This window comes from Trachurus japonicus, chromosome 20, assembly GCF_045865225.1.
Source record: "Trachurus japonicus isolate A0001 chromosome 20, Traja_1.0".
Classification (NCBI taxonomy): domain Eukaryota; kingdom Metazoa; phylum Chordata; class Actinopteri; order Carangiformes; family Carangidae; genus Trachurus; species Trachurus japonicus.
In genome coordinates, this window is record NC_140926.1 from 20,519,798 (window position 1) to 20,545,076 (window position 25,279).

The window sequence follows — 25,279 nt, forward strand, 5'->3', positions numbered from 1 at the left end:
AGCAGCATTTTACTGTTAGTGCTGGAGGTGTAGCTAATTTCAACTGCTGTTACTATAGGTATTTCAGTCTGGTGGTTTCCAAAGATAAGATTCAGATATATCTGGGGTTAAGAGATGATTAATGAGAAGAGAAAGAAGAATAAACAGAGTTCTGTATGCAAAAGATTATATTGTATTTCTTGGAGGTTTGTTTCATCCAGTTTTTGGACAAATATTGAATGAAACTTTTTGCATAACTGTTGTTAACTCACAGACGTATGAATCCTGCGTGTTGCATCACTTACAATATCAGATAAATGTGGTAAAGCACATTTCCCTCTGAGATGTAGTGAAGTAGAAGTATAATGTAACGTGGTTTAAAACTGCTTCCCACCACTGTTCTCAAACGTCTTCATTTGAGTGTTTTAAAAGTTCTCATAATGAAACCGACAGTATCTGGATTAGCAAAGACCATTAACAATTTTGGTGACCCCTTGATATCAGATCCTTAAAATTGATTATATATTTATTTTAACCACCCCCAAAAAAATTAAAAATCAAGATCAACAGATAGGCTACAAAACTATTTTTGGTGGACTTGCCCTTTAATTTAAAAATACAGACATTTTTCAAGACAAATAAATATCAAAAATGTAATGTTTCCCCTCAACAGGCAGAGTGAAAGAGCCTCTAGAATTGTATTTTAACCATCACCAGACATAAAGCCCTTCACAGATGTGTTTTTCCTCCATTTTCTTTGTAATTCAAACATGAAAACTACACAAAAAGCTGCCACTGAAAGCCAAACAACACCAACCGCACCATTTACAAAACCTACGAGTCACCTTCTGAGCTCAGAGCGAAACCACAACATTCATAACACTCAGATGTCAAACGGTGCACGTTCAGCACAGAGAAAAGCTGAGGATAAGAGAAGAGGGCAGAGGATGAAATAACAGAATTATAGCGAAAAAAACAAAACCTTAATGGAAATAGAGCAAGAATGGAGAAAGAGAAACACAAAACTCAACTCTACCGTCCTCTCCTCTGGTTTCAGTTAAGCTGAGACAGACAGACGAAGCGTTGCTACATCAGCGCGGGCAGCTGGAGACTGTGTGTGTGTGTGTGTGAATATGTGAGCGTCAGTGAAAAACTGTATCACCTCCCCTCCTCTCTCTCTCTCTCTCTCTCTCTCTCTGTCTGCCCAGTGGAGCTCTCAGTTCTGCTTTGCTTGTCAAATCCCTGCAGGATGTGTGTGTGTGTGTGTGTGGGGGTGTGTGTGTGTGTGTGTGTGTGTGTGTGTGTGTGTGTGTGTGTGTGTGTGTGTGTGTGTGTGTGTGTGTGTGTGTCAACATACACCACTTCCTGTGCTGTAAAACTGAAACAGAGGAAGGGGAGGAGCCACGGCTGGAACTTCCTTCCCTCACAACTTAGAATATAAATGATCATTGTATCAGAAAATCTATAAAGAGAGACATGTATGCGTGTGGGTGTGTGTGTGTGTGTGTGGGAGAGAGCGAGAGAGAGAGAGACCTTCAAAGCACTGTGAGTTAAGGGTTAAGACTTGGATTAAAGGCTACATTTAGGATTAAGTTTAGGTTAGGGTCCCTTTTACGTCCAAGGGTCCGCACATGGACATAATAATGTATAATGTATGTAATTTCCCAGCTTGGGATCAATAAAGTATATCTATCTATCTATCTATCTATCTATCTATCTATCTATCTATCTATCTATCTATCTATCTATCTATAGAACAACGTGTGTGTGTGTGTGTGTGTGTGTGTGTGTGCGTGTTTGTGACTCACCTTGTCCATTTCTGAGTCAATTTCCATGGAGCGAGGTCTGAGCTTGATGGGCTGGTCTTTGAAGATGTCGCCAAAGCCAAACCCTCGGACCTGCAGGGTGGATAAAACATTAACTTGTAACTCAAAGTGATATTTAAAAGGAACAATCCATTAAAAACCTTGTTTTGAACATCAAACCATCATTGTCAATAGGTTTAAAGGACCAGTGTGACGGATTCACTGGCATCAGTGAGGTTGCATAAAGTAACCACCAGCCCTTCCCTCACACTTCCTTTCACAAACATGTCAGAGCACCTACGGTGGCCATTTGTCCATTTTGGGCTACTGTAGAAACAAACATGGCCGTGCAACATATTGGACCCTGCTGCTGCCCTGGTTCTTATGAATAATATATATGATATGATTAAAATGTAGCTCTGAAACTTTGTGTCTTGATTCACAAAGTTGGCATGTGGCTGGAGTCAGCTTGAATTAATAGCTGTTTTATTTAATTCAAAGCGAATCAAACAGTCATAACTGTTGTAGTTTTCTAAGCTGACTAACACTCGGACTCAGGGACGATGGGAACAAGAACACATTCAGCAGCAACTGGGATTTACTGAGAGACACAATATGACAAACACCCAACATTCCTTGTACCTACGGCCTGGTGGCACAGGCTTCTTATAGTCTGAATCTGGTCTGATAAGACAAGGTACAGTTCAGTTCTTAGGAGTCCTTGACCTGGAACATGCTCTTCGCTCAATCTAATCTAGTTGTTCTCACTGGGCTGGTGTCCATGATGTCTTCAAACCAGACTGTCTTGTAGTTTTCACACAGATAGTCCACAACACAACTTGGAAAATATACATACTGGATATTTTTATTAATAGAGCATCTCAGACCACAACTGTAACCAAATCCACTTCTCTGTTTTCTCGCTTCCGCTTCAGGCTCCTTTTGTGACTGTTCTGTAAGTTCTGACCCTAACCCTACATTAACTGTTTTTGCAGTGGACTGTTCAGTAGGGGGCAGCACAAATCAACTATAATTTGCTTCTGTATGCAGATGACTCAATCATATATACATCTGCTCCCTCAATATAATAACTTCAGACTGCATTTCAGTCATTATAAAGAGAGTTTAAGGGTCAAAAATGTTTACATCTGATGGTATTGATTGAAAGGGTGTCCTCCTATAAGTATTTGGACTGGAATTATGGATTGATGAAAAGCTCTCATTTAATATACATGACCTAGTCAAGAAACTCAAATTGGCTTTTATTTTAGAAATAAATCATGTTTCACTCCTCTCCAAATCATCACTGCATTCTGATTTCATTGGCTGGACATCACTGACTATTCATAGACAACAGCACTGGTTCGTATTCATCTACAAAACTCTGTTGGGTAAACTCCCAAAATACCTCAGTACCCTTCTCTCTGTCAGCTCTAGTAGCTACCATCTGCGTACATCCAAGTGGTTGCTCTTGAGTGTTCCTCGGGCCAGGACAGACCTTGGCAAAACATAATTTTTCTGCAATGCACCATGGTCCTGGAATAATTTACTTAAACTAAGAACATTTATATCCATAAATGATTTTAAGAGCATCATAAATAATTCAGGGAGGGAGGAATGCCATTCTTCTCTTAGAGTGGCCACTGTGTCTGTGTAGCTGACATTTTGTTTTGTCGTTTATCGTATCTTTTATGTGCTGATTTGATATGGCTGCTACCGTGGCCCAGTCTCCCTTGCAAAAGAGATTTCTGATCTCAATGGGACTTCTTGGTAAAATAAAGGTAAATAAATAATAAATAAACTGGAAACACAACAGTAACATACCGGTATAACACCTTTTAAGATGATATGGCAAAGAATATTTTTGTACATCCAGCAAATCTGGAGCATCGGTTTTTATTTGCAGTCATGTTTCCAGCCAGCTGACAAATGTAAGTCTTGGTCTCCAGTCATCACTGAGGGAAATATTGGACTTCTAAACGCTATTTAAAAACTATATTAGGAAAACTTTGAGCATATAAATGGGTGCACTTGGTGACGTCAATGCTTTATTTTTCTTGTAAAACTAAGATACTGTTGAAATCCACAAGGAGTAACAGTTTAAAATCTAGAGATCATCAATTTGTAAAGGCCACAAACAATGATATGTGAGCCTCAGCACTCACAGCTGTGAGCACATATGACTGGATGATTCATAACCTCTGTCTCACACCAGAGAGGTTTGTTTTTTTCATTTTTTTGCTGAAAGGACAGCGTCCTCTTCCTGTTTTTGTGCAACTAAGGAACTGAGCTGGACCTTTTCCCACAGCATCTGATGCTGCGTGATCACACCTTACAGGAATAAATATTCAACTTTTAAAGACCAGATCGTTGTTCTGTTAGATGCAAGAGTAGAACAGTGGGAATGAATGAAGAGGATGAGGTGTGTGAAGACATTATACTGTAGCATCATGTATTAACATTATGTCCTGTTACCTTTTGATTAGATCTGGTTACCTTCTTGGGCTGGATTTCTCCAGACCCCGTTTCTGAGCGACTGTCTCCCCCATCACTTTCACTGCCTGGGCTGTCCTTACCTACACACACACACACACAAAACACACTGCATATTAGTTTGTTTAAATACCTCTGAAAAAGTAGATTCAGAAGAACAGAAGTTTTGATTTGTTTTATTATTTGCATGTCTATGAAAATCCGTATATCAACATCAATGCGAGCCATAGCTACTTGTGGTGTGGATGGTTTCCCATGATCTGATTGGCTGAGACTCACTGGTGCGGTTGCTACGGAGGTCCTCCTGCGAGGTGGGCGTGTCCACAGAGGGCGTGTCGGACTCGGCCTGGACATCTCTGGTGAAATTGGAGGGAAACATTCCCGTCTTCCCATTAAGAACCCCCTCCCACCATCCCTCCTCCACCTGAACACACACCAACACACAGGGAAATCATGTTTACACAAAGAACCACACTTTACATACAGATATACACACTCGGACCCCAAAATCAGTGATACAAAAAGCTTCATGTCTACTGAATACAGCGTTGTTGTTTTTTTAGGTTAAACCAGCCCTTAGGGGAAAGCCAGGTGACTTAGAGGCAACTGGAGCTATAATATCAGCACAAATATAAGTGGGTTGTCAAGAACTGAAATGACCTTGTCCTGATTTTCTTTCTTCTGTTGTTTATATCTTGTTTTCATTTCAATCCATGATCTGAAAACTCATTATTTCTATAATAACCAATAACCAAAACTGTTGATACCAGGGATATAACTATAGAATTAAAACAAATACAAAGAGATAGTCAATCAATAGGAAAAGAATATTTCATAACCTTTATTTAAACGGAGATATAGATAGATAGATCAGAGATATATTGAGGAGTAACCTCATTTACAATATAGCTGAGAAGATAAAGATATTAAATTAAAAAGAATACATATTTAAGAATATATTTAGTACTAACACTGTAAAATACTATGTAGTTTCACAGTCTTCTTATCTGATCATATCAAATTTTAAAACATTTACACAAAGATATAAACATATCAGTGTCCTCTAGTGGACGTGCTGTGTGATGCCAGTTCCAATTTATTTGATGATTTGAGGATGATTTTACACACTGGGCTTAAAGGTGTGTGTGTGTTTGTGTTTGTGTGTGACTGACGGGTCCATTTTGAGTGGGATCAGTCTTACCTCTGCTATGATCTCAATGACATCTCCTATTTTCAATTCAAGTTCATCTTCATGCTGAGGCACGTAGCTGAAAGCAGCTTTACACCTTCGCTTACGGATTTGATCTCCTCCTGCACACACACACACACACACACACACACACACACACACACACACACAGACACACACACACACACAACAAGAGCACTTAGAAACATATTTATGTCTTACATGTGACACATTTAGCTCACACACTTCCCGATGATCCATGACTTCACAGTGAGTGAGCAGGTGCTCACTGACATATTAAAAGCCCTCATGGCTGAAGCGTGCTGACCTTTGACCTTTTGATTGGAGGACCGTGTCACCAGCGTTGACATCAAACTGCCTGGCGCGGCCCTTGCAGTTGTTTGTCTTACACCCATTATCCTGCTCATTACTCTTGACTCATTCCACAGCAGCTAGAGGCCTGAGACACACCACTCTGCACTTTCTTCTTTGTCCACCAGGTGTCAGTCTTCATCTTAATTTTTAAGGCATAGCTTATGTATATGCTGCCATATGGGGTTATGTACAAGGATGGATTAGAAACTCAATATTAAGCTCTGGTTCTTGACTCTAACTATAATGAATCATATTTTGTGCATTAAATAACAGAACTGAGTCACATATGATATCATGTCAATAAATAGCTACAAATCTTCTTAAAAATAATATAGTTAACAGGCTCTTAGATACACCTGGGTCCCCCAGCTCCCTAGAAGAAGTTAGTGTTGATACTCTGTGTCATATGAGGTTGTTTTGTATCTTTTTGTCTTTGTCTATGACTCTATTTTATTGATGTTGTGTCTCTGATAATTTTGGGGGTCTTTGTGGTTGTTCTATGTCTCTCTGTGCTGATTTTGCATCACCATGTAGTTGTTGTAGTATTTATATAGCACATTTCATACCAAGGCAACTCAATGTGCTTTACATAAAGACAAAACATTTTTTTTAAAGAACAGCATGAAACAGCATAAAAACAAAAACAAAAAACACAGAGTTAAAAACAGGAGCAAAGAAGAATAAAAAAGTAAAATAAAAGAAAATAGGTAAAGTTTAAAGTTCTTAAAAAGAGCTCAGCCATATGAAAAGAGAAATGTTTTTAACCTGGACTTAAAAGTGCTTACAGTTGGGGCTGATCTCTGTGTAGTTCTGTTGTGTCTCTTAGCCATTCAGTCACGTTGTTGTCATTTTGCATCTCCTTGCAATCGACCGAATGACTTCCCATCCAGACATGTTAACAGTCACTTATCCCATGCCGCTCCTTTGACCCCACCCCTGAGCACGTGTGTATCGTTAGTGTGTAGTATGTGTAAAACATGCGGTGCAAGGGTGAGGAATGCTTGACCCCAATCCTTCCTCACACTAATAGGATCTATGTTTGAGCCTGAAGACTTAAAGCTGCCTAATGACCATGATGTGTGAATGTATGACTATGTGTCCAACTGTCCATGTATGAGAGCTGTGTACCTTTCCTTCCTGGCCGTACGCCGGGGTCGGACACGGGGCTGGCCCTGCCATTTGCGAGGTCAGACCTGATCAAGCTGGTCTGTCCTGCATCCCTCTTCGCCTCTTTCTTTATCTCCTAGAGAAACAGAAGGAGGAGATTATTAGAGGAGAAGAGGAAGGGTGTTGGGAAAAGTTGGGATGACAGGTTCAGGTGATGAAATGCAGGCAAAGTAAGATTGAAGGGACATTAGTAAAAACAGTGAACTTAATAAGACTGCACCCTTACAACATTATTTAAGCTCTTTAAAGACCGGGTGTGAAGATGAATGAGAATACTCAGATGTACCAGGTGTGTATGAGCCTGTTCATGACCTCTGTAGTTGACAGTTTCTTTGTCAGTGTCGTGTTACACACTCATTGTTTCTGCTATCACCCACTTTCAGTCACACACTCTGGGGCTGAGCTGTTAGTGTCACAACAATTGCTGTTCCCAGAAAAATGGCTTCAATATGTCCGACACAGTGATGTTCACCAATGTTATGAATCAGCGGCAGAGAGGACACGCTGAGTTCAGGTGTCAGTATCTTCAATCATACTGAAGTAGAAGGACAAGTTAAACACATAAAATCTTTATTGGACATTCATCACTCTATAAAACATCTGTGCTCTACCAACTGTCCTGTGTGTCAACGCCCAGCAGCTGTGACCTGAGCTCAAGGTGATGATCACAAACCACAGTGTGTGAATACTTATTCTGTCCTTAATGATCTCTGAGGCTTGAAGCAATAGTTCAACATTTTGGCAAGTTGGCCCTTTGCCATAATCCCTATAGTTTTAGGAGTAGGTTCGTTACCTTTAATTGTTGGTGCAAGCTGTTTTTAGAACGGCAGAGCAGAGCTGCGAGCTGCTCAGAGCTACGCTACGAAGGCTAATGGAATTTCTTGGTTTCCCTCATCAAACTCATCAAATACACAATCCAACAACTCCAAAACACTGTCGTGGACAAGTTGTAACCTGCATATTCACCACGCTATGAGATAATAACAGAACGTTACGAGATGGAGTTGTTTTCGAGGCAAATGCAGAGACTGCTTGCTGGAAAACTGCCCCCGACGGGAACGCGCATCAGTGGTTTTACATGAATTTACCTCGTTTTGGAGTTGTTGGAGCTAGCGGCTCTGCTCTGCCATTCTAAAAATAGCTTGCACCGACAATTAAAGGTAACAAACCTACTGCTATGACTATAGGGATTATGACAATGGGCCAAATTGCCAAAATGTTGAATTATCAACATTCATCCACACTCATCCATTCACAACACCATAACACCTTAACATTCCACTGTAATGTCAATGTGAATTTAAAATTAAAATATCGACTTCCTTTTAATATTAGATCACTCATAAGTGAATCCTTCATAAGCTAATATGAGGCCCTCATAGACAAATTGGACAGATTAGATCAGTATCCTCTGAGTATCTTTGTTGCTTCCTCCGCAGCTCAGCAGCATCTTGTCTAACTCAGACTCAAATAACCTTTTCAACATAAAGTGTGTATTATATTGAGATAGACTCGAACAATGGAACCCGTCTTTAGACACTAGTTGTAGCAAAATAGAATAATTATCCAGATAAGGTCTGCGGATGAGTACGGGGCTATAGTCCTCGCTGCAGTGGCCCTGGTTTGATTCCACCAGCAGCCCTTTGCTGCATGTCATTTCCTCTCTCTCTGTCCCCCCATTTCCTGTCTCTCTACAGCTATCCTATCAGTTAAAGGTTAAAGCCCCCCCCCCACCAAAAAAAGAAAAAAAAAGATAAAGTTATGAGCTTATGTATAATGCAATAAACTTGTTCATAAATGCAAATCATGCAAATGTGTTTATCAGCCCTGTGCAGAGCTGCAGAGCTGCTGTCTGTATCCCAGATGACCCTCGTTGTTTACCTGCATACGACCAGCAACGGGCTCCTGAACCTTTGTGTACACAACACAAACACACAAACCTCAAACAGGCAACCTCACAGCTGCAACTTCTCCCTCCGCTAACTAACTCTCGGTCCCCATGACTTTCACTTGGATGAAAGAATCACAAGACAGCATGCGAAACTGATCAGGAGAAGCTGGGAGAGACAGGCAGGCAGACAAACACACCGAGCGACAGAAGAATCAACAACCAGGCAGATGGGGAGGAGGGGGGGACAACAGACGGGGAGACACACAACACACACACACACACACATTGAGACGTTCGCACACAGAGTCGCAGAAAAACTAGACATGACGGTTCGCATCTCCCCACCACATTCATCATGACGCTGTTTCATAAGCCCTGGCCCTGTGGCGAACGCAGCTCAGTGAAGCAGACGGGCCCGGGTACACTGACTCACAGAATCCAGTCCCTCAAACACACACACACACACACACACTTACACACACTTACACACACACTCTAGTTGTGTATGGCCTGGTGTGGCGTGAAAGCTATAATGAGCCACGGAGATCCAAAAATATAGCAACGAGAAGAGACGTTTCCTAGACAACAACTCACTTCAGGCTAAGAGCCATTTTAGGAGCGATACAAAGAAAGAAAGGATGGACACTGGACATGAAGCTGGAGTAAAAGTGTGATCCTGATATAAACTGGCATGAATTACAAACTCATTCAGCACAAAAGAGATTCACGGTCCAAGGCCTGAAATCAGATTTGGGGTAAGTGCAGTCATCTGCCTACAGGAGGTGGCAGATTCAAATGTAAGACAATGTTTCCCAACCTTTTCCAACCCATTTAGTTTGAAGACATTTAAAATCACTGTCTATATTTTTCTTTTTTTCCACCACAATGATTTGTGAGCTCTCCTCTGCTGCCCTCCAGGTGACCCCGCCCCACAGCTTGGGAACCACTGACCTAAGCCTCCTACTGTGGAGGATGTGGGTTTATTTTGCTCTCTGGGTCCCCCTACAGTTGTGGAGTGTAATTCCCTTATACAGTAATGCTGTGAATACAAGTTACATTAAGAATCCCACTCACAGACAGTGATATATGAGCATTTGCTGACAAGCTGAAGCCTACATAACCGGCAAAGGCAACAAAGCCCACGTAAACGGCAAACACATCACTTTCTTGTCCAGCAAAAAAGATGCCCAGTTCTGTGCATCCTGTCTTTTCTCTGAGCTCTTGCCAACAAGTAAAAACCAGTCCAAGACTGAATCTTGCCCAGTCCCTCAGCTACCCTCTTCTCTTCTTCTCTTCCTGCCACAACATCCTCTTTGAACGCTTTGCTACCTCTGCTATGACTAATATACTGAGACCAAGCGAGCTTCTTATAACTGGGCCAGAGGTCTTAATGTGTTGTCATTAAGTGGCACATGAAGTTACATGGCTAGTCAGGTGCATTGTGTCAATGGCCGGAGCCATTCTCCCTGTTACAAGTCAATGACACATCAACAGTATTGGGCATGTTACTTTAAAAAATGAGTAAAAAATAAAAAATACTACATTTTTAATAATAACTAATTACCAGAAAAAGTAACCATTACGTCATTTTTTAAAATAAAGTATTCAGTATTCCTATGCACAGTTGCAGAGTCGGTTAGTTCCAGATCAATGGCTTTTTTTCCAACAAGGTGATGGACCCAAAAAATGTGTACCGTACACTTTAACAGGTGTATTAATGTGACGGGACTTCTTGAGTCAAGTAACGGCGAGTAATGGCACATTTTATTGTCCGTAACGGTAATAGTGTTATAACGGGGGAAACAGTAACTTTTTGGATTACTTGTTACTGAAAAAAGTAGCGCCGTTAGTAACGTTGTTATTTTATAACGCCGTTATTCCAGTCACTGCACATCAAACGCTTGAGCACTCGTCCTGGGCTACAGCGTCACCCCGCTCCGCATCCTGCTAGAGGTTGTTCTGTCTTTTTGTTTTGTTGAGAGAAAGGAGTAACTAATAATGTGCACTTCTGAAATAAAGTAATCAGAACAGTAGCCTACTACTTTTAAAAAGGAGTATTTTTCCAGAGTAATTTACTGCTTCTAGATCCCTGTTTTTCAGCATGCATAATCAAAATAATATGTATTTGAGGCGAAATCTTTCTTCTTGTACGTGTGAATTTAAGACTATAGGCTACGTTTACTTGAGTAATGATTTGCATAATCTCCCCGGGACTTTCGGCCCCGGTGGAAACGCAGACAACAATGGGCCACAGGAACCTTTTAGTTCCTGAAAATAACGTTCTAGGAATTAACAAAGACACACATAATCATGCAAAATGTCCACAAAGAGGCGCAAAATGACCACTAAGAGATGCAAACTTAAGGAGACACAAAATGACTATAATCTATCTATCTATCTATCTATCTATCTATTTATCTATCTGCAATAAAGTTGTATTACTTCTGTCCACTGAAGTCACCTTTTCTCGACCTTTGCTGTTTGCAGTGTGTTAAGTAGGCTAATGCGGCACTAATGTAAAAGCAGGAAAGCAGTCATTGATTCTCCAGTGCAGAGTGCAGAAGCTTTGACTCTATACACTGTTCTGCACTCTATATACTGCACAAACAAGATATAGACACACTTAGATTCATTCAGAAACTCACACACAGACAAAAAGAACAACACAACACTTTGAGCTCGGAGACTCCACACTGCACAGACCAACCTACACAAAAACCCACAGAAGTATTCGCTAGCCTCGAGCTTCCTCTTTCACATGAGTAGAGGCGGTGTTTACTAGCTGTTTGCCTTTTTGTTTCATGTAAAAAGACACCACATTAATTCTGAAGACATGGAAATATAAAATACATACTCAGTCTGCATGTTTACAAGACTAATACACATGATTTTGGAGCCAGAGACGGATGGTTGTGTGGTTTTACAGAGGGGGAAAAAAAAGACAACTGCTCGGTTCTTGGAGGCCTTTGTTACTACTTGGATTGCATTCATGCTGCAATTCCTCCTGTGGGGATATGGAGGTAACGCAGAGTTAAAGGAAACCCAGCTGAAATGAGGGGAGGAAGACAACGTGATTCATCATATCTGAACAGGAAACACCTGCATTATGTACACAGCACAGCGTGTTTGTCTGCGCGCTGTGTACAAGCCCGACAGCGAGTGCGTAGTTTACACTGCACTGCTTTAATGCTAAACATCGCTCTGCTCGGCCCCTCTCGCCAGACCTCTGACCTTTTTTTTTCTTTTTTCTCTCTCTTCCCTCATCACAGACAATGCAAAACACACTGCAATGCAGCAGCTCACATCTCCTGTGTAGGACATATTAGTCCTGATGGCATTGTAAAAAAGAAGTTTAAAAAAATGCAACTCAATGGCATAGAGAGAAAACAAGAAGAAGGAAATAGAGTGACCTTATGCTTATAAAAAAACACACACAAAAAATTGTGAAATACGGAAGCACAGTGGTGCAAAAACTTAATTCCCTTCTTCTCATAAGCACAGCCCTTATTGCACAACATTATTCACGGTCACTAATATAGTAAGAAACCACTTAGGGAAGCTGATAGGGCATTACCGCTATTTTTTATTTGTTTTTTTTATCGTTTTGAACAAAACTGCTAGTTTCATGTTCTCAGATGTGAAAGTATCCTTGTGTTTTGGACATTTTTGCAGTATTTTCTAACATTTTACAGACTAAACACTGACTGTTATCACCATGAAAAGAACTGTAAGTTGCAGCCTTATCTTAAATGTAAAGGGAAGTTGTCTTATGACCAAGCTCAAATAAAGAATACATTTGCTAATTCAAGCAGCTTTTCAGAGAAAATGTGACGACTTCACTTCTCAGACAGGGACTAGCGGCAAATCTAGTTGCTCCTTTGAACCGTGAAGAAAGAATGCTGACCTTGACTCGCGGAGCATTTAATGTCATATCAGAGCATGTGAAGCTGATTTGCAATACCTGTTTGTCTAATTCACAGAGGTCAGATGACTACTAGCAGCAGTCCCCACAAACAGGATGTCATCCACCTCGGCTCACAATATTGCTCTGTAGGGACATTCAGGAGGAACTCGCTCACATCTCGACTATTTTTCTCGGAAGTGCAGTCACATAGTCATCTTAAACGGCTTATATATGAGTATTTTTAGAATGTATTAATCATTTAAGTCACTTTCTAAGCAGAAACACTGGTCGGACATGTGAGGATTGGTTGTTTATTGAGCAGTCTTTCATTGCAAACTGGATATCTTTTGGTTTTGCACTGCAGCAAAGCAACTTCACCTGATGTAAATTTGAGATTTAGGAGATTGTAAAGGGATTTTTCTATTATTTTTTATAACGTTTTGAATTAATTTAAGTACTCAGCAGGATAAATGATTATAAAAAATAATTAGCTACAGCCCTGACACTGCCAATACTTCTAAGTTGGTGGGTTTAACACTTTGTCTGTGTGGTTATTCACACGAAACTGAACATTTCCCTTGCAACTGTGGTTTTTTTTTAGATTAGCTAATTGGTTGGATGATTGCTTTTGATAAATTACCCAACCAAATTCACCATCAGAATCAGCAGTGTGTTCACCCGACTTCCCTCCAGCCAGGACCGACCAAAATGCATCTTTTCTTTTAGAGAATGTTAATTCATTGACCTCCACTAAAACAGCCAGGCACCGCTGAGGGGGAGCTGCTCACATACCATCACTTCCTGCCGCCTTTTTTTATCTTGTCTGTCCTCACCTCTCACTTCCCACAAATGCATGCACACAGACACACACACAGACACACACGCACACACATTAATCAGCACTGCAAAGCTTGATGTCGCTGATTCCCATAACTGCAGTCTTGTGACATACCAGTTTGGTATTACTGCATTACTCACAGTCTCCCTCTGTTTCTTTCTCACACACAAATTCACACAGACACATACACACACACAGCCTTCATGGGCCCATTGTTCGGCTCTCTGACAGTGAATGAGAGCTGTGACATTCAGTCAGCACAAATAAACCACCTGACAACAGATGGACTTCTTTTGTTTAGCACTCAGCCGCCCTTGGCTTGTAACACTTTTCTACTTCCCCTGATGGAACAGTGAACAGGATACTTCCCTCTTCTCATCAAAGCAGACACATTATATTGTTGCTGTACATATCAAAGGCATCGACTGACTCTGCTCCGCCCTGAAACGAACCTAAACGATTTACGTTACTCTGAGGGTTGGGTTGCGCGAGCTGCTCTTAATTACATTTAAAGTAGTCAGTAAAATCCTTTCAAATCAGTGTTATGTCTGAGAAATGATTGGCTTTTATTCTAGTTGTCTTCTCTGGTTGCATCACAGATCATGTTGCATTGATTTTGGCAGACTAAAACAGTGTAGCTGTACCCTTCACATTCCTGTCTGGTCTGATCTGGGGTCTGTTTGGCGTATTGTAAATGTGTGGGGATTCAGAAACACAGCTACAACTCATTAGTCTTCCCTCCAGCTTTCACATCAAGCAGTGGTTGATAACATCTGGCCGCCCCCACGAAGGGGTCAAAGCAGCCCGGGTCGAAGTTCAACCTATTTGAACTTTTGGTGCGCGCTAATGTGAATGCCCCATAACACTTAATCCATCAGTATACTTAAAACATGTTGCATGCGGTACCATCGAATAGTATGTGAACAACGCAACTGATACATAACAGCATGTAAAGGCTGTTCACTTACATACAGTATTTCGCAAGTCGCAAATAAGCTGATATTGAACATTATCTGCACAATGCTCCCACGCAACACATTTATGGTCCTGTTTACTCAGAACACATGGCCATGGGGAGCAGATAGTTGAGAATTGATTGTGTTGATGAAAAAACCACAATCTTTCCCCGATCTTGAAAACATAGATTGTGTTAGACTTGGGGTCTAACCAGTCTTATCCAGCACCAGAAGCAGCAGGGGACACAATATATCAACAGAGCGATGTGCTGCTCTGCATGGAGCCAGAGCATTAAAAAACCATTTAAGACCTTTAAAGGACGCCCACGGAAACACGGTCCAATATCTGGTTAAAAGTGTGTGTCATATAGAAAATGTTGTGTGGTTTATCTTCTTGTCACAGCAGTATTTTTCTTTGGTACTGCATTTTTTCTCAACCACTACTACTGTATTCCCACGCACTAGTGCCCTTACAGTGTACCACTGTATTACACTGCAACCAAAAGTTAGTTGAGTGAATGAGGAAGAGCTAGATGTTGTTTTACTCTTGGTCACACCTAATATGCTGACTATACATGACTACCCCACGTCCAATAAGTCAAACTAACACTAACAAAGTGTTTTTCCTACCACAGCCTGGAGTCTCAGTGTGGACACTGGTCCATTGTGACAGAGCCGTGTACACCCACCAATCACCTTCCTAACAATTCTGGTGCAGTTCATAAATTTAACACTTTGCTTCCGTCACCACATCTTCCTTGAAACACCTTACTGAGGCATTTTATGTTGGTTTTTTTGACTAATTCATCACCTATGTGTGTCATATTTTGACTTCAGCATCATTTTCCTGGTTTGTTACTGTTTGAAAACGGCATGACATGTTTCATTTGGTGTCAATGGGGAGATGACAGAATAAAATTGGGGCACCACTGACTTAATCACCTGCAGCTTTAATCGGCGGGTTTCTCTCTGCCCTCACAATAACCTCATCCTCACCTTAATCTAATATCAAACACTGAACGCAAAATTCAACCACAATACAATCTAATTTCTTAGTCTGATTTGATTTGATCCTTAAACTCTGTCTCACCTTATAAAACAATACTAAAACTAAAATAGAGCAAGAAAACACACCGAGACCCAAAAAGCGAGCCAGTGCCGCAGTGACAGGCTGTTAGCTGAATGTTTACTTTGCTGCTGTGCAGAACCTCCTGTGGGTTTATGAAGCGTGTGAGAGAGTGAGAATGCTGAGAGAGAATGGGGTGGGGGCTGGGGCTGGGGAGGGGGATGGTTGTGTGTGGGGTCTGTGATTACTCACCCTGACAAAGTTATCCGGGAAGAGCCCCCTTCGTCCACCCAGCTCTCCCTCCCACCATCCTCCATCGTCCCGCCGTATGTTCACGATGATGTCACCCACCGTCAGGCTCAACTCATCGTCCTGCTGAGCCTCATAGTCGAACTCCACCACGGCCTCCACTGCGCACAGAGGTGAGGAGACACAGAGAGAGGAGGAGGAGAAAGACGGGGTTAGTGTGTCACAACAGGATAAAAGGTCAAATAGTGCTGTGGTTTCCTCTTTGTTCCAAATTAACTCTGTGGTTTTCATTTTGATCATCATGCATAGTTTTACTTTTTTGACTCAAACTGGAAGTGAACAGCTGGTGTTAACGCTGTTTACTCTGGCCGGAATACTGTGGCTAGAAAAAAATGTGTTGAATTTCTCTGTAGTGCAGCTCTGATTCTGTTGAGTGTTTCATTTTGGCAATTAAAACAGCCAGATTCAAAACTGGCCAGCTTGCAAACATGCATTTAAAGGCTGGAAAGATCCTCAAAGGAGGGTAGCTCAAATGGCAAATTCATTATAATGTAATTTTCCCCATCCAACTGTACAACAATATAGTCATAATAATATAATCACCACGCTGCAGCTTGGAGATTTGCTCTTGAACAGGAAGACTGTTTTCACTCTCCAATCAAAGGTGCCAAGAGAGTTTCTTGTACACAAATAAAGTTGTGTTTACATTCGGCGTTTCTCATAAAAACACATGGTGTGTTTCCTTGAAGTCTAACAACATGAACACGCTGAATGCATTTCCTTCCTCATATAAAACCAGACTCTCCTGCCAAGCAGAACGACAGCACCAGTTTCAGAGATAGCCCCAAAACAAAACATGCTCATGTGTGTCAAGTGATAGGACTGCCTGAGACTGTCGAACCCAAAGGTCGCTCGTTCAGCAGTGAATTTGTGACCCATAGTTAAGTTTTCTCTGGTGATATCTATAGTGGCTGCAGCAATTTGACAGATGCAGTGGTCCATTACTGTACATGTGGTGCTGTAGGTGCAGTATTTCTGGAAACACTGACCAAACGGCTTATAGTTGGTTGTTTAGGTTGGAGGGCTTGTTAGCCCATCTCGTGGGTAAAGTGATTACCGGAGAAAAGGAGCAAATCATGTGATGTTACCGAGTGACAGAATCTGGGATGCTGTTCATTTTCCATTTCCACCCGAGAGTTAAAGGGGATCTATACACTTTACGATATTGTGTAGTCTTACAGTATCTGTCATAAACAAGAGTTTAACAAGATTACGCTTGGTGGAGGGCAGAGGGCCTCCATTCACCCTGTAAGTATCATCACAATTACTCCAAACCTTCTTGGAGCTATGTACGTTTTGCTACTGCTTCAGAGCCAACGTTAGCATTAGCTGCTGTTAAAAGTCTAAAAGAAATACTCTAGAGTTCAGCATAAAACATGAGTCTTTCATCCACCAAAACCTGGAAAGCCAACGTTAAAGGGGAACTATGCAAGTCAGGTTGCTTTTCCACTGTTTTGCTAACCCTCCTCCCGGCCATGTGCATTTGTTTACAACAAAGCTGGCGAGAGAGCGACCTTTAGCAGTGGACAACGTTATTTATCATATATAATGTTACGATGTGTATATTTGTGTAGTCTTATCTGTCATAAACAAAGAGATTATGGGTTACGGGGCACATTTATTTTGCGGTGCCACCAAGAAGAGAACTGGGATTTCAGCCAAGAGACACTGGGTGGAAGACAGGGAGCCTCCATTTATTTAACCATTACAATCACTCCAAAGCTGTTTAATTAAGGTAAAAATGTAGCAATAAAAGTTAAGGTAATAATCTTGCATAGTTCCTCTTTAATGTGTATCTCCAACACATCCTTGTTTCTACTCAAGTTAGCATGCCAACCAGCTAGCCTTGGCCCTCCTCATCACTTTCTGATGACATCTGTATCTTACAATCTGCCCTAAAGACATAGCACTGTTCAGAGGGAGCATTATAACCTCTTGTCTTGTAAAAGCGACATTGACTGAAGCTCTTGTAAATCCACAATCCCAGCAGTCGACAGCAGAGAAAACATAGAGAGAAAAAAATAACCCCTTGTAATTGCTATGATGCAGCTCCTGTCAAGGGCTGTGGCTACATGCATGTGTTCCTCCACAATCATCCTGGGTCATTTCGGGTCCGCTGTTAACATGGAGTGTGATTTACTACGGTCTGGTGTTTTCATGCATCAACACTTTTAATCGATGGGGTATGCACAAAAGTGATGCATACAGCTTGTACTGGCCTTTAACTATTCATCTTTATCATCATCTTTATCAGCCAAGAGTTTTCATCTAAGAATTTGTTCCAACTCTCCACTGAGAAATACATTTAGGTCAACATGAAAACATTCAAGAAACAAGAAGAAGACCACCGCAGAAGGACCACAGCCATAAAGTAATAAGGTTAAATTATTTGTTCTTTCCTTATTTATTAAAAGGTTTCAGTTTGGGCCTGTTTATTCTGACTGAGGTGTTTGTATGGAACATTTTTGTTTTGTCTGCATGGGCCACAAGAGAATGAACCCAAGCCATCATGTTTTCTTTAACCCAACCCGGTTGTTTTTGTTCCTAAAATTAACCAAACATTTACCACACTGTTGTTACATCAAGAAACCAATTGCTTTTTCTCTCACAGTGATATTTCACAGTCAATGTTGCAGGGCGGAGACACATTTTGTCATCCCGCTGACAGAGCTACATCAGGTCACAAGATGCTTCAAAGTGTCACTCTAAAGGGCCAGTACAAATGATGTGTTTGGTCATATGATTTTGAGTCATCACATAAAAAATACTTCCTGCAAATTCCACTCGTATTTAACTGCACTTTTCTTTTTTTTTTATCTTTCCATCTACTGTCAGTGAACCTGAGTAGCTGTTGAAGATGATGTGCATAAAACTATTCAAGTTTGACGGTGTATTTTGTTGCTTCAAGTCCTTGTCCAAGGTACACAGTATTCAGACAACAGGATGAATACAGTAGTACACATAATGCTCAGTACACCAAGGTCTACTGCTGCTCTGAAGCTTTAGTATTGTCCCTCACTTACAAGTTGCCTTGGATAAAATCATTTCCGCAATGGACAAAAAATTGAGCGAGAATAAAATCCATCTTGACATTTTGTTAGACAAACTCTTTGATAGGACAGAATAGGAACCTGCTGTTTGGCTTTGATTCACTGTATGAGATTTAATGTAAAGCAGGAAGTGTTGAGGTTCATTTAGAGGAGCATGACACCTTTTAAAACAGCAGCAAAGACTGAAATTCATCTATAAAGAGAAACCCAGACTTGTGAGTATTACATCACTATGATTTGGTAGTTTTAGAATCAGTGTGCTCTGTAAATGTGCGTCATGTTGAATTTTTTAAAGACACATAGGTAGACACGGAGGAGGTATTCTTTAGCAGTAAACATCACTAACTGCAAATTAAAACTGAAAAATATTAATATACCTAAATTAGTGAAAAAAAAGGCTTTTGTCTGATACAATATTTCCACTATTTGAAAAACTGCACATGAAAGAACAGATGCAAATATGTCCACACCACCACAAACACAAACACCAGGTGCTGAATGTGCATTTTCTTAACCCTAACCCTACAGTACACACACACACACACACACACACATACACACATGCATTCATATTGGCCGCCAAGCCCCGATCCTTGTCTAAACTGCGTGGGCAGCTAACAGGGGAGTAGGGCGGGGAGGGGGAGTTTCAGGGGTGGGTAACCATGGGAACAACAGCATAAAGGGGTAGCTATGACTCAGACACACTGGCATCCTCCCCAAAACCATCTCCCCCCTCCCACACATACGTACTGCAGAAGATGCACAGAAAGTTACAATTTTGCTCACTGACAGGTAAAGAGCCACGGTGATAATGAGACCAGTACTTTTATGAAAGCAGTTGTGTTTCAGTTGTGTGTCAGAGTTGCTGAGAGTTTACATCATGGGGGAGTAGGAGGACTAGCAGCAGACATAGGGATTACTGTATGCAGGCAGCAGTAGTCTGACTTGGCCCGCTGATCAGATGGGGAGGATATGAATCTGGCTTGAGATAACTTGAGAGATCAGCTGCAGACAAGGCCGTGACGTGGCGTACATACCATTTTTTTTTCTCTTTTCTTTTTTTTTTTGCTCTCACATTTGGTATTTAGTGGGGAAGTGGCAGATAAGCGGAGAGAGAGAGACAGAGTGGAAGTGGAAGGTTCTTCAGGAAAGAGAAGTACAGTGAATTAATAGGCTATGGCAGCTTTTCTTGCAAGCCACATTACGGTACATCTCAATGGCGTAACAGGAGGACAAGCACACTGCAGTCCACCCACCCACTCACGTCAGTCAACAACACATAGGCTACACCAGCGAAGAAGATGACAGATTGTGGCTCCTGCACAGAATGCATATCAGTGAGCGCAAAGAAGGGTGCAGTTTAGAAGTGACACAAAGTTAACACCAAATGGGCTGTAGAGGAGCTCAGTCTGGCGTAAAGATGCAGAAACAGTGGAAACAGCAATCAGCCTGAAGAATGTACTATGGATTACACTTTGAGAAGCCGCAGCACTCATCAGAAGGAGGAAATTCACAGAGCCTAGTTTAGAAAATGAAACTATATTTGCAAATTTTAAACATTTACATCTTCAGAACAGTGAGTCCAACACAATGTTGGTTTCCAACTTTTCAAGGCATCAGTGCACACAGGATTGTGCAAATCAGAGGTCTGGCTTGCACTGTGACTGGATCTCAGCCCGCAACAGATGACCCTCTCCTGGGTGTATTAGTAGAGAATGTAGAGTGGCATTGCATTACTTGACCTTGGATGCACCATCACTGCATTGCATTGCATGTTTAGATTTTATCATAATGCAGGCAGAATTAAGACAACAAGAATGCTTTTTAAATACCAGCGGAGGCATGTGATCAGAGGCCATATCCAGTTTACATGTTCTGATGTCAATTGTATGCTAATACCGTGGAAGACATGTTATTAGCATGCGTGAGCTCATTGTTGTGCTTCAGTGGCTCGTTTGGTTACACTTAGTGACTTTGGTAGTATGTTTTAAGTAAAGTCCCTATAAGTTCAGTCCTAAGTGATATTGGTTAAAAAAAAAAGTTCGACATCTGACACCTAAAGAGCCTTATCTCTCAGAAGTTGGAGGAGGTCGACTCGTGCTAAAATTGATAGGCTACCTGTTTGACAGTGAGGATTAACAAGTTTGGCCCAAACTAGAAGAGGAAAGTGACAGTATATTGCCATGAAACTGCCATGAATGTTGTACAACAAAAAGCCAAAAGGCGTAATGTTTGCACGATATCGCTCTTTTCAATCAATAGCCTCTTTTCTAGCTGGCCACTAGCTTACAAGTTCAACAAAGTTCAGTTTATGAAATTAAATTTAAACTCTCCGCATTCACAAGTTATGTTAAACTAACCTTAGCCAGGATTGTTCTGAAAGACATTAACCTGCTCTGCTAATCTTTTCATTGTTTGAGTCATTTTAAAATCAACAATGTCAAACATTGAATAGTAACAGCTTCACTGTGAGGATTCATTGCTTTAGTTTGTCTTTTGATGTTAATCTGAATGTAATTTGGTCTCTTGTTTGTGTAAAACAAACTATTTTGTTGGCATTATTTTGGGATTCAGCAAAGTGTGAACAGACACTTTGGAGACCAAACAATTATTCAACAAAGGAAGCAGTCACAAGTTCCAATGTGATGAAATTAGATGACTGAATTGTCACTTATTGTTAAACAATAACACTTGAACGGACTGACACACAAACCCTCAACCAATTTAGAGCTGACTGTTGGTGGTAGACTACAGTGCAAGGCTAAAAATGATACACATGACTTGAAAAGACTAGGCTAAAAATGATGCCTACAGACAAAATGTGGTCAGGTATTCACACTCAAAGCCAGAGAGGAACTGAGACAGGCTGGTGGGGTCCCCCTGGGCAGCTGTGGTCAGTTTAGATAAGGCGAAACTACACACACAGACACTTAACTTTGAAAAGCCATGCTGACATTTCACTGGTTTCCAGTAAAGCCTGTGTTTAGTTGTGGGCATGTTTCAGTGTGGCTGCTGCTGCTGCTGCTGATGTCAAGAGCAGCTGTGTGTTTCTGTCTGTAAAACATTCATGCTGGACCGGCGCCCACTGGGAGTCAAAGCCACCCACTCCAACTGTGGATCAGATCACAAACTTCAGCAAATTCTCCCACATTAAAGGAGAATTTCAACTATTCTCTGCTCATCATGCAAATAATTCATGAAAAAGAGGTTTCTCATTTATGTTAGTCCCTTATAATGTGTTAAACTTCTATGTCTAACACTGTCTTTTGGCAAAATGCCTTTAGACGACCCCTCAGATAAGAATTTGTGTATTCATCTTTGGGCTCGCAGTGTAGGTGGAGGAAGCCGTGGAGACAGCGAAAAGCAAAGCAAAAGCAAGACAGAGAGTGAGAGTGTTTCAATTTCAGATGTGAAAAGTGAAACGGGTCCTCTGGCTGATTTGTGTTCCTTTCTATTGAGACAAATGGCAACAGAGACACAAAGCTGTTCCTCACTGTATAACTGTTGAATGTTTCTGCAAACGCTTTGAAATAAACCTTTGTCTTTAAAGTACAAGGGAACTGAAGGTCACGTTTATAGATCTCTGACGTTGTTTTTTTCCTTGGAAACCGAAGAAACAGCAGCATAAAAGTGATATTTTGTCTTCAAGTCTTAAATGTCTCACTTTGTTTACAGGAACAAGCAAAAAAACAAAACAATAAAAAGAAAAGAAAGATTGCAAGGCACATTAAAACATGCTGTTTTAAGGCCAGTCCTCCAGGGCCAGTTTGATATACAGTACTAACACTGGAAAGGTCTTGCTTGGCATCGATACACAGTGGCCACTTTATGAGGTACACAATCTGTTGCAATTAAATATAGCTATTCTGCCATAGAGTGTCAGCCCTGCAATCATAATTAGTGGTTGTGAAACATCTCCAAGCAAAATACAGTCCTGGACGACATCGCCTTAAACTATGACCTCAGTCCAACATGGACCAACAAGTTTTGCAACCAAGACAATCAAATATGTCGTTGTTCAACCCTCCACCCATAGTTGTGTCTCCTGAAGTAATGCAACAACAGCAGTACGTGTAAGGAGCCCTTGTTGCCTGTTACCAAAAGCTACATAAAACCCAACAGTTCTGGCGTACCGATCATCATCATGGTTACTAAAATGCCAGTTAGGTATGTCTTGATTGGGATTGAGCACAGGCGCTTGGCTTTGGGTTAAGAAAGAGTAGATACAGGTAAATACTTCCTGAACGTTTGATGATGTTGACTTGGTTATTATAATAATGACGTGGTTAACTTTGTGTTAATATAAGTCTTAAGTCTTAAGTCTCTCTGTGTGTGCAGCCAAGGGATGCGCGCGAATGTGGTGACGTAGGGACGAGGGCGGGGACTGCTAACTCCATCGGCTGACAAGAAGTTAGCCAAAATGACCGGATCGCTTACTTCTGCTTTAATACTCGTGGATGGCACAAACAACTGGTCTGCTAGTTTCATGTCTGAATCCACTCCTGCCTATGCTTTATCGACCCATCCAGGAGGAGGCTGCCCTATGTGGACTTATAACTACAGCCACTAGATGTCGCTTGACAACAAAATGTAACTAATAACCTGCTGCACAAATGGTCCATGGGTTGGGCTCGCATTTTACTGGAGAACAGCCTCACATGAGCATCCATAATTTAATCTGCACAATAGTGGTTGTGTTGAAACTGCAGCAGATAGTAGGTGAACTGGATACAGTGGCCTGGTTTTGAGTGTAGACTTTGAGGCTGATGGTCTGAGACTGACAACATTTGGAAATTAACCACTGTTCCTATGTGTGAATGTCATGACCCATGCACAGTTATTGCCATCCCATACTGACAATCTGCTTTGAAACACACAATAGCCAAGTTTTCAGACCAAGACATACATTGAAAAGCCCCTGTGAAATGTTGCATAATGAATTAATCATTAGAATGATTCAACTAGGACTTCAGCTGAGAACTGTCTTAATTAGGCTATTGGTCAATATTGTGGAGAATCAACTTGATCTACAGACAATTGTTGTTATTCACTGTACACAAATTGGTGTGGTAAGGTGGATAATACACTACATTGGCAAATCAGTTGTTTCTTTACAGAGTATCACTGACAAGTGTGAACTCAAACAGACAAAAAAAAGTATGAAAATAACGGAAGCGTCAACTCCTGCCCTACATGGCATCTGTAAAGTATTACATCTAAATAAAACTCTTAGCTAACTGATTAGTTGACCGCCAAACCTGCAGTCAGTTCACTTGCATGCATTTTGTGTGTGCAACGGCGCAGTGCTGTGGGAAACGACTGCGATCACGAGAGGAAGAAATGTCCCACGTCAGGCCTGTTTCATCCCACAGAGAGGAGAGAAAGAGAAAGAGAGAGAGAGACCAAACAGAGAGAAACAGAGAGTGAATGTAAACGTGTCAACATCTGCAACTCATCAATGTGATCCGCAGCTTTTTTCCTCAAATCGCAGCCGCGCACAGGCATCCGCGCTGCACACCCACGCGCCAGGCTTTCTAATCATGAATAAAGCATCGGAAGCGCGTGAAAACACTGCGAGACGCCGAGTCTGTGCGGTGGATGACGGAACAGCTTCGGCTGTGTATGAAGCGACGTGAAGGGGAGGTGAGGCAGGGAGGAGAGCAGAGCAGAGCAGAGGAGAGGAGAGGGGGAGGAAGGAGAGAGGCTGAGCCCAGCGCGCATCTGGACCGGGCGTTTATTCCTGCCCATCCAGATGCGCAACGGCGCTGGAGGCTATTTTAGGACATGCTGCAGAATAAGGAGCAGAATAAGCGTCGCGTCTCACCCATTTATGTCTCCTCGCTGTGCTGGTAGTGCTCCTGCAGGCTGCGTGGTACCGGGGGAAAGGTGGTTGCTTCAGGTATACAGGGGTGGTTTGTACCGGACCGAGCCCCAGCCTCCTGCTCCTACTACAGATCCGCTACAGCAGCGCTGAAACGGGAGGAGCGTCAGATGAAACCATATTCCTTCCTCTTTTTTCTTTTTTTCTTTTTTTGTCTCCAGTGACACGACAGAGGAGGCAGAGCGAGTGGCCAGAAAACGGAAAAAGCGCTGATGAACAAATCTCTCTCTCTCTCTCTCTCTCTCTCTCTCTCTCTCTCTCTCTCTCTCTCTCTCTCTGCTGCATTCAGGTTCGCTGCGTAAATTCCCAGTTTTCCGAATTTGCATTTTCATCAGAGGCAGATACGGGAACGATGTGACGCAATTTGTTGCACCAT

At 41.6% G+C, this 25,279-nt stretch overlaps 1 protein-coding gene across 5 annotated transcripts in view; it reads right to left on the reverse strand.

Moving 5' to 3' along the window:
• The window catches only part of sh3kbp1 (SH3-domain kinase binding protein 1), a 37,239-nt gene extending 12,248 nt beyond the window's left edge, over nucleotides 1-24,991 (reverse strand). For 3 of the 5 annotated variants that reach the window (XM_085763129.1, XM_085763126.1, XM_085763130.1), the window contains exons 1-7: nucleotides 24,847-24,991; nucleotides 15,916-16,073; nucleotides 6,970-7,084; nucleotides 5,479-5,588; nucleotides 4,557-4,701; nucleotides 4,260-4,360; nucleotides 1,788-1,877 (exon numbers count right to left, since the gene is read on the reverse strand). In XM_085763129.1, coding sequence (XP_085619255.1) covers nucleotides 1,788-1,877; nucleotides 4,260-4,360; nucleotides 4,557-4,701; nucleotides 5,479-5,588; nucleotides 6,970-7,084; nucleotides 15,916-16,073; nucleotides 24,847-24,850 — 723 coding nt within the window. In that variant the 5' untranslated portion in view covers nucleotides 24,851-24,991. The remainder of the gene's footprint in view (nucleotides 1-1,787; nucleotides 1,878-4,259; nucleotides 4,361-4,556; nucleotides 4,702-5,478; nucleotides 5,589-6,969; nucleotides 7,085-15,915; nucleotides 16,074-24,846) is intronic. The other 2 variants (XM_085763128.1, XM_085763127.1) reach the window with 2 other exon arrangements.
• Between the last annotated feature and the right edge of the window lie 288 nt (nucleotides 24,992-25,279).